The sequence below is a fragment of the Physcomitrium patens genome, chromosome 11 (assembly GCF_059467195.1).
Source record: "Physcomitrium patens ecotype Gransden chromosome 11, ASM5946719v1, whole genome shotgun sequence".
Lineage (NCBI taxonomy): Eukaryota > Viridiplantae > Streptophyta > Bryopsida > Funariales > Funariaceae > Physcomitrium > Physcomitrium patens.
Genome location: NC_143420.1, coordinates 12,439,494 through 12,450,269, shown reverse-complemented (window position 1 = coordinate 12,450,269; position 10,776 = coordinate 12,439,494). Strand labels below are relative to the sequence as shown.

The following is a 10,776-nucleotide window of genomic DNA, read 5'->3' as shown; positions in this document are numbered from 1 at the left end:
TAGCTATTAATATCAAGAATATGAATAAAAATAATAATAATCTTAAAATATCCTTATATATATCAAAAAGAATATATATCCATTCTAAAAATAATTTAATATTGAGACTAGAATAACTATTATCAATGGCAAAAAAAATATAAACTCTTAAAATTAGACTAAAAATAATAAAAAGACATTGACAAGAATGAAGGAAGCTTCACTCTTTCTTCTATATATACTATGTAACTAGAAGCTATATGGTAGTATTCTATAAGACCTCCAAGACATATTAACTTTGCAAGTCATATGTCTTAACTTGCAAGGCAAATTTTTTATATGTGCTCCATTATAATTAGTTTGTTCTATAAGCTATCAACACATATAATACATGGGTAACTTGTTGACTAAGTTTTTAATCTATCAATTAATTATAAATACGTATAAATCAAAGCTGCATCTATGAAGTTTTTAAAAAAGCTTTTCTATAAGATACGTATGAAATTGGTCAACATTTATCTACTTCTATCCAATAATATAGGTAATTATTAGAATAAATATATATGTATGATAATTAAGTCAAGTAGTATCATTGGTGTGAGAAGCATATGGCATAAAAAGAATGACTTCTATATCTAATAAAATTCAAGATTTTTAGACATATCCATTGTATAAATTATTGCATCCAGAGCTGGAGACACAAATGTTGTTTTTTGATGAGGATGGTGTTTCTAAGGCAAGAGATTAAGAAGGTATTCAACACCATCTTGGAAGGAAAATTAGTGGCTCCTTAGCTAGAATCCATCTAAGGTTGGACCAAAATATTTGGATCCTTTCTCAAATCTTGTTAGTAGAGTTCATTGCTTATGATATTGACATGCATTGTACATTACTTGTACTTCTTAATTAATTGCAAGATGTATATTGGTAACAATTTTTTTCTCTCAATTTCTTTTATCAAAAATAACATTAGAAGAATAATAGTAATTCATTCAACTACAAGTATTTATAAAGACAAGAAGTATGATTTTAATTAAGTTGTTGATGTGTTGGATATTTACAACTTGAATGCATGAAGTTAAATCAGCTTTTGCACTAATAGAAATAGATTGCATAGCTTAGGGTATTATTTAATGTAACTTTTGAATCATATCCCATTATCTTAAATCTAGAGGTATTCATTTGTAGCATACAATTATATATATGTAATTCTATCAAAAATCACACCAATTTTATCAAAATTTAAGTATTAAAAATTAAACATATTGAAGTGATTGATATAGAAACAGATGAATTTTTAGCCATAGTATTATACATTGATGTGATTGACTTTATCAATCTCACATTTTAGTTGAAGATTTTATTGAAGATCAAACACATGTCCACTTGGTCCATTATTATAGATAGAAATTAATTCCAAGGTAAATAAATACAATTATCCAACTTCCTAGATTAGAGCAAGAAGTTATAGATCTAAGATTATCAAGAGATTATATTTCAATTTTCTTAATCTTTTTAAAGTGTTTCATGGTGATATATTCTTAAACTATTTTTCATAAGAAAGTGTTCATTTATTCTTGTTGTTATCTATTCACATGGTATCAAAGCTTGGTTCATAAATTGCTAGAGCTACAATTTAAGTCACATCAATACTATTGTTCTTCAATAAGCATTGGTATCTGGTTGAAGTGAAGTTATAGAACTTTACTTGAGGTACTTTTGAGCCATCCTATGATACAATACTAAAGATGTGGTACTTTGTATGGTATTATTTGTAAAAGAAAATTTAATAGATTAAAGGTGAATTTAATTTTTGATCTTATTCAACTTCTAAACTTCTTTTTGCTAGTGATATGTTCATATAGAATTAGGATGTTCCTATACTATATATTATATTTGATTTGTCTCCATAAGTATCACATATTGTGCCAATAGAAGTCACTAGAAGGAATTTTAATGACTATATTTTAAATTGGAGGATTATCTATATAAAATAAAATATTCTATATCTTGTATAAAAACATATTATGGATAAAAGAATATATAAAAATTTCTTTCATAATATTTATTAATATTATAGACTTTGAAATAATAATATATTTGATTTAAAATAATAATTTATATCAATGTTTTAAAAAAATCTATATAATATATTGAAGATATTTATTAAGTTATTTTTAATTTTATATCTTTAACTTAATTTACAAAAACAATGTGCAAATTAAGAATTGAAGCAAAATCTACAATATGCAATCGATTATTAACAAGAAAATTAGACAACTCTTTTGTCATTAAAAAAATATTTATATAATAGTGTAATTTTTTCTTTTATTTATTTTAAACAATAATTTTAGATAATAATTTGGATAAAAATATAAAAAATAAAAATAAAAAATAAAAAATAATTCAAGAATACTATATATATATATATATATACACATATATTAAAATAACTTTTATTTAAAGTAGATGATAAGATACAATTATTGTTATAATATTAAATTGAATTGGCCTTTTGACAAGTTGAATTATCAAAGGCTCAATTCTTTTATTTTCTAAAAAAATATTAATATAACTATAACAACCAATAAAGATTCATCAAGTATTTTATGTGTCTCTTATTTTACATTATGTTACAATCAATATACCATGAAGAAAGAAATTACCATCACCTCTTGATAAAATAGATAATAACTAAGAGTTCAAAGTAGAAGAAGTCTTTGATTCAAAGTAAAGCCAAAATTTTAAAAAATTAAAATATATATATATTGGTGCAAATGTAATATTAATAAATGTACATAAAAATATCTTATAAATGTGTCAAAAGTTGTTATTTCTTTTTATTGAATATATATATATATATATATATATATATATATATAAATTAAAGACCAACCATAAATAATAAGATGGTATAATTTAAGAAGGAATAAGTTTAAAGATTAATTTATAGAACTTCTTTACAATGTAGAGATCCAATAGTTGAAAGATTTATCTCAAAAATTATTATTTGCAAAAATACCAAAAGATGTACTTATGTTGTTCCAATCTAAATAACATTAAAATTTTAATAGAGGTCCTTAAAAGATATATGTTTTTTTTTCAAATAAGTAGCAAAATAATAATACATTTAATACCATGATCTTAAAAAAGACTCTCAATGATTAATAAAAATATTAGAGGTTTATACTATAGTAAATAACATAAAAAATAGTTTATTTAAAGATAGTAAAAAGACCTCAAAAATAATCTAATAATATAATAATCTCCTCAGTTTTTTATATAGAACATTATCAATAGTTAAAAAAACCTATGAATAGCTTTAGGTAGAATATTAATTTAAGTGAGCTAATAATATGATTTTATAAATTTTAGAATTTTTTAATTTATAATATAATTTGATTGCTTAATCTAAAACTCATTGTCTATGAAGAGATAATGAAACAAAATAAATAGAAGTACGTAGAAATAAGTAGAAACATATTGAAAAGATAATATCTTTTTAAGAGCTTGGCAAATTTTTTTAGATGCAAATTAGATATTTAGACTTTTACAAATATACATCATGTAGCTATTTAAAATTATTTTATAAGTTTTTTATTTTTAAAATTTATATTTTAAATAATTTACAACTTAGAAATTTGGCCACAAATCTTATAGTTTCTATGAATTTAAAAAAAACTTCTTTGTTAGCTAAAATAAAAGAAGTAAGATTGTGGTCATTCTTAGTTTTATCAATATCTTTCTTATGTTCTAATTTTTTGTTAAGATTCTTTAGATTCTTTGTAATAAATAATAACCATTTCAATTTCTTTTTAGTTTAATATTATCTCTTACTTATCTACTTTCTTTCTTGTAGTAATACAAAAACATATCATTTCCTCTTATATACACAAACTAATGTGAATTCTTAAATCTTTCAATCCCACCTTCTCAAATCATTATTTTTTACCATTTTATAACCATTAAAAAGCTTTTAAAGATTTTTCATTAAAAATAATTTGGAATGTTCTATATCTAAATAGTTATTTTTAAAAAATGATTATTTATCAATAATAATTTTTAATTAATATGAGTATAAAATATTTCAAAATAAATTTTTTGAAATACTTCATAAATATTTTTTATTGTAAAACAACTAAAAATTCTAGCTTTAATTTAATAAAAATAATACTATGGAAATATTATTAACAAGTATAATATCATTTTGTTATATATGAAGGTTTTGTAGTTTTGAAATTATATGGCAAAAATATAGGATTAATCACATAATTATTTTTTTTTAATTTGAGCGATTATTGAATCAAATCCATTTTATGTTATTTTTTATGATTTTTGTGCAAGTCATTAAGAAATTCTAAGCTTTTACTAACTTATAAAGCATTCAAATTTGACAAATCTGTATATTAAACTTTTACAAAGTTGTGTGAAATTTTATATTGGCTCATATTCATACAAATGTGACTTTGATTTAAAACATTAGTGTTTTACATTTAATTATATACAAAAAAAATATAAAAATAATATGTATTTAATAATATATTCTAATAATTATAAGTTTTTGAATTATTATCATTTCATTGGCTTAATTTGACAAAATTTTAATATAAATAAAAGGCAAACCTTATTGATTAAAAAATCATTTCAATAGAAAAAATCAAAGATTTAAAAAGTAGCTATATATATATATATATATATATATATATATATATATATAAACCAACTACCAATATTATTAGTTTACTTAATAATAATAATAATAATAATAATAATAATAATAATAATAATAATAATAAAATAACTAATAAAAATATAATTTCAACTACTTTCTACTTAATCTAAATTATAATTTATATAAAACACACAATATACTAAATGTTCTATTATCAATCAATTTTAAGTAGATTTTAGTTATTTATTATAGACATAATTATTTGATCAAGTAGAAATGTCATGTTAATTTATCATATTAGTGATTTTAGTAAAATTCTATCACTATTTAAATTTAATAGATATTTTATAAGTTTTCTTTTGGTAATACATTTTAATATTTGATATTACAAAAATAATATTATATTATTAGAAAGTTAGAAATATATATTTTTATGAACCTTGAAATAGTAATATATAAAAATGTGCCACAGATTTTGTAATTTGTGTTAAATTTTAACTATTTTTATTTATGTTGTCCAAATTCTTCTGTATGTGTTTATATATTAATTTTATTTTATCAATCTTAATTTTTTTTTAAATATATATATATATATATGAATTCTTTACAATTACATAATCTTAAAGAATGTTAATCTGTTTCTTTTTTATAAATATTACTGATATGAGATGTTCTAATTAATAATAAATATCCTAAAATACAATTAGAAAATTTATTTTTATTAAATCTATTCAATCTTTAAATTGATTGTTTTTTTAATCTATAGTAAAGGAGTATTTTTATTTTTACACTGTCTCAAATTAATGTAAATAAAAATAGAATTGCACAATGACATCATTAAGAATATTACATAAATTCTATAAATTTTGGAGTCGTATCTTTGATAGTATGCAAAACCACAACACAAAATCAAAGAAAAACCTTGTCTAAAACCCTAAGCGGGTCGGTTCATTTCGGAAAACACTTGCACAAATTTTTAGACAAATTTCGGCGTCGGCGGAATGATGCAGAGTGGCACTGAGTCGCCAATCGTCGAAGTATTGCGCACAAATCGCATGCATACGATGAATCACAAGTCTGTGTGTGGTCTGGTTCGAGTGGTATTGTTCACGGTGGCTAGAAACTCGATCTGAGACGGTGTGTCCATCTGATTTCGGTAGATGGTGTCGATCAGGTTCACTGGTCTCGCCACACCGCATGTGCTCACTTGCATAATCCTGCAAGGAGGGATACTGGTCTTGTTGATGCGGGTTTGTAAAGCTAGACAGGACGATGAGCGGCGATTCAATGACAGGCTTGGCGTGGTAGGAGATGAGTTCGCATTTGGAGAGTCGTCAATAGACTTGAGGATCAATCGTGTGCTGAGTATTGCCGATGGTGGCGAACTGGGGGGATGATTTGTTAATGTGGGGTGAGATAGATGAGCGGGTCGGTGTGCGGTATGGACCGTTGCAACGCAAACTTGGACTGCCAGACTTTTCGCTCCGGCGTTCTGGGTATTAGAGACATGTAGGGAGTGAGAGTGTGCTCGCAAACATCCTAACCGATCTTCCGCACAAGTTTCCATTCTTGCAGTTGGGCAGAAACGATCACATGGGGAGCCTGGGTTGCTGCGACCGCGGCGAATGGAAAACCTCGCGAGGGCCACCGCAAACACGGATGCAATCTAAAACCCAACAGCCGGCGAGGAGACACGAACTTCATTCACTGTCCGAATGTTGAGAACGAGAGTGGCGTTGAGAAGGAAATCAGCCGCGATGCGTGTGGGTTGCGGCATTGCAGCTGACACCGGCAGATGGGGTCGTGTTGTGGGGAGCCATCGAGGGTGAGTGATTGGATTGGATGTGGTGAGTCCCGGCAAGACTTGAGATCAGTGGAAATGTCATGTGAGAGCACTGATGCCCACGGGGGTTCGCCACAGTCGGCGGCGTCGGCCGCGTCGGCGCAGGTTTTGAAGCCCATTGTCGCCGCTGTTAAAGGCACAAGTCTTGCCTCGTATTCTGGGAAATGCCTGTACATTTTGTTTACTGACATTAATGTTATTTATGTCTTCAGTTCCTGCCTTAGTTTTCATCAACTGTCATACCTGCTGACTGGTATAAATACCTTGTGCTAGGAGAACACTTCCTACTGAAATTCTTGTCAAAATTCAGCTTTAGATACTTATCATGTTCACTCTTTCAATTCAACAAGATCTGGAACGTACGAGGGTTGGACTTGAAATTTGTAGTTGGATGGCTCGTCTTTACTATTCTGCTATTATTATCAATCAGATGATAAGGCTTAGACGTCTTCTACACACATGAATTCTAGACCTCACATGGACTGGTCACAAGTTTTCAATAGTTATTGCAAGTGGGAGACCAGTACGGGTGTGACACATAAACTGACACAAGTTTGTTGACTGAGTTCAATTAGTAGTTTTACATAGAATTTAGCTATTTAACGCAGTAATTGAGATCATCTACATCCTATGTTGTGGTCATACACTAAGCTATCGTCTAAAAAGTCAAATTCACTTGCACAATTATAGATATATGTATTAAGTACAAAGCTGCTCATCACGTGAAGCTCCTGAAGCCCTCAAGAAAAGGTGGCATTCATACATTAAAACACTCATAAACGACATCATAGCACTCCACTTTCACTAAACAATTCCTCACTGCTCTGCATCTTTTGATAAATTTCAACCCAAGAATTTGGCAAATTCATGATACACGCTGTATCTGAAATACATGGTCAATAATATGACATCCAACCTACAAACTACAACCTCTCCAATCTTAAACGAATAACTCAGAAAAAAGTTCATTTTGGTTCATGCCATTCTGAAGAACTGAAACTCACCAATGCACACAGTACACGGTTTTGCTGAGCTTCAACTTCGGCATCTCTTTTCAACACCATTGGAGAGCGTTACAAGATAGTTATGAGACTTGCAAGATGATGAACCCTGGGCCTCCAAGAGTTATTAATCAGAGAAACAAAAACAAGGTAAAACAGATACCCTGACCAGTTGCAGGCATCTGCACAGGACACCTTCTGAAACGCGTTTCAAGAGCAAATTGCGCATGAATTTAGAAAGGCTCCGTCCAGACAGGAGTCGCCAAGTTGAAGAAATCTAGGACTCCGTGATTGCTTGGCTGGCAGCCACCTTCAGTGCAGGTGCCTTTGTCAGCTGGCTGTAGTTTCCCTTCTCCTTGAAGAGCTGAGAGTAATGAGGTTTGCAGTACAACCGTCCTTCCAAAGCAGCATAATTGGAGGGGCTGATAGTACAGCCGCCATGAACACATTTAAAGCATTGCTTGTGGTACGGCAAGCCTTCCACCGTTGTCTATCATAAGCAACAGACTCTCCTTAGATATTTCCATGATAGTCATGAAATTTCTTCTTACATCACTAATTCGACCCAAGTACGAGCAGAACTAATACCACAAGAGGCAAGGGATCGACGCTTTGTAACTATGACACAAAAGCAGAATGCTATCAAAACAAGGGATGCAAAGTATACCGTTAACCTCAATGAACAGTGAGTTGAAGAGCTGTTAAGTATGCTTAGACAAAGACAAAACATCCGATAAGCAGTGATCAGTGCCACCATCCAAGGTTTCACAGCATTTCAAACACCATGCACCACAACAGCTGGAATGTGTAGGTTATACCTTTTCAATGGGATACACAGTTTTGCTGCAAGCAATGCACTTCTCCTGAGTTCCAGAAAACATGAGAGATGCTTTTGATGGTGCCTTGTTCTGCAACACAAATACAAGTACTTAAATATGGTTGTAAACGTGAGAAACATACTATCTGCAGAAGAAAGCTTGACGCTGGAAACTTCACAGCCTGAAATTGAAAAATATATATTATTTTTACTAAAGCATTTCTATAAAAAAATTATAGTTTGATAATGAAAGTAACGATTCTTGGATCAAATATTGATAAAAATAAACCAAATCGAGAACATCCCCAAAATGGTCAAATTGAAGCCATGAGAACATCGCTAACGAATAAGTGCATTTAAAAATCATGTAAAGTCAAACGTACCTCTCCTTTCTCAGCCTTTTTCAATCCTGTTGTCCACCCAACAAGAGACAATCACATTTTCAGTTTCAGTCACTTAAACAGGTTATACGGAATGTAAAAATGTACGAAGAGAGCCACATGAGAACTGCTTCAGTGGTACGAACCTTCAGAAGGCTTGTGTTCGAAACTCTTGTCAAAACTCCCAGTGACCTTTAAAAGCTGCTCAAAGTGTGGCTTGCAGTAGAGCACTCCTTCTAGAGACGCATAGTTTGCAAGCTGTTTGCACACAGATATTAATTAGCTCCGTAGCTTTATAACAGGCTGATAGGTACAGCGACTCGGTTAGTGCTAGGAAGACTTAACAGAACAAAAGAGAAAACTGAACCAACAAGACAAACTGTGGTTTATACACTGCTTTTTAGTGAGAAACAGCCACGAATACTGATTTTGAAAATGCAGGGAAGATCACATGTGGAATGACACCATGTGCGTTTTCATACACGCATGTGTTAAAAAAACGTCCAACACGCACAAGCAGAAGGAAAAGACCCGAGAATTCAAACTGGCCGATACTCAGCAAACGTAGAATTTCCAAAGCTATTTTCTGTGAACTGCCACTTAGCCATCTGGATATTGAATGAGCGATGCAATGCTCACGCTCTCCAGTAGTGACGCGCAAAAGTGTTGCAATTGGGGGGGGGGGGACAAAAAAGACAAAAATTGTGTAGAGAGACCACAGTCCAGGATTATAACCGCATCGTTAGGGATTAGCAGGAAATATCAGTTCCGGCGGATAAAGCTCCGAAGCTTTATATGTCGAGCTGCTGTCCACTCGGATCATAGCACGAATTCAATCAGATTGCAAGACGATTAACTCACCATTAGGCCCCGTTGAATTATCTCTCTAACATCACGAACACGAGGAAAACCTAAAGGCGATTATATAGATCTACTGAAAGACTGGACAAAATGCACCTAAACGACGCACAATAAAAGGTCGCGGTATTCCCGAATCGCCCTACCCAACCAAGCCGCCCTAAATCTCTTCTTCAACATCTCCCTATTCGTACCGCAATACGCTCACCATAGTGAGACCGCCTTCGATATCATTTCCAAGAAGCTACATCACAACCACAAAAATCGTCGCCACGGAATCCAATCCACCACTTGTTCCAACCCCGCCCCCCTTTCTATTCCTTCCTTGACTGCGGCATCGAAACCGATAATCGCAAACTACGCAAAAACATAGCGCCACATACACTCACCGACATCCAACCTCAATCTCAGCCAGACTCCGGATCACTCCACTCTACTCCGAAACATAAGCAAAGCGGCATCGGAGGAAGAGTCGATCCCGCTACTAACCTTGAGAGTCCCTTTGCAATGGTTGCATCGGAAGCAGGATTTGTGATACACGACCCCGTCAGCCGTGAGCTGCTCCACTAGGTACACCGTCTTCTCACACGCCTTGCACTTCTGCGTCGTCCCGGAAAACGCCATCTCTCTCCGCTTGCTTGCTTACACAGTTTCTTCTCTCTCTCCCTCTCCCTCTCCCTCTCTCGCTCTCCTCTTCTCCGCTCGCTCTACTCGTGCACTGTTTCTCACAGCGAGATCGACCCGCAAAGTTCCAGAACGAGAGCAACGGCAAAGGCTGTTTTGGACGGAGCTTGGTGCTTCCCCCGATAACCCCCTCGGGGACGACGACGACAGTGCTGTTGCCAAGCAACCACTTATTCTGGTGAAAGCGAAGACGAAGACGACGGAGGCTCCGCGCCTCCGCGTTGTTCGAAATTCCTCGTTCTCGTCCGTCGCCTTTTTGCTTTTTTCCCCTCCAACCCCCGAGTTTTCCTTTTCTCCGCCCCTTTGACTTTCTCGGCTCGGCCTTCCTTGCCTAATATCCATATTCATGTATTGCCATGATGTATTGATGAGATCCTTTGATTCTATAAGGACAAACTACTTGTCAAAAGTCCAGTACTCTTTTATTAATTTTTTGCCATTTTTTTAGGAGTGTGCTTGAATTCAAATTTGTTGCAATGCTTCTATGTCTGATTGATAATGATGATACTTTTGAGAATTGAATTTCTTCATTGGGGAATAAG

The 10,776-nt window shown here is 32.1% G+C and overlaps 1 protein-coding gene across 1 annotated transcript; it reads right to left on the bottom strand.

Annotated features, from left to right (window-relative positions):
• Positions 1 to 7,325: 7,325 nt before the first annotated feature.
• Positions 7,326 to 10,321, bottom strand: LOC112288995 (LIM domain-containing protein WLIM2b). The gene is made up of 5 exons (XM_024533848.3): positions 10,040 to 10,321; positions 8,839 to 8,950; positions 8,696 to 8,721; positions 8,314 to 8,403; positions 7,326 to 7,985 (listed from the first exon to the last, which is right to left on the bottom strand). Exons 1-5 carry the CDS (start codon positions 10,172 to 10,174, stop codon positions 7,773 to 7,775), a joined length of 576 nt encoding a protein of 191 aa, XP_024389616.1. The 5' UTR covers positions 10,175 to 10,321; the 3' UTR covers positions 7,326 to 7,772.
• Between the last annotated feature and the right edge of the window lie 455 nt (positions 10,322 to 10,776).

Coding starts and splice junctions, on each gene's coding strand:
- LOC112288995 (XM_024533848.3), bottom strand. CDS start 10,174: ATGGCGTTTTCCGGGACGACGCAGAAGTGCAAGGCGTGTGAGAAGACG. Junction 8,951..10,039: donor ATTGCAAAGGGACTCTCAAG/GTTAGTAGCGGG, acceptor GTGTGCAAACAG/CTTGCAAACTATGCGTCTCT. Junction 8,722..8,838: donor CGAACACAAGCCTTCTGAAG/GTTCGTACCACT, acceptor GGTGGACAACAG/GATTGAAAAAGGCTGAGAAA.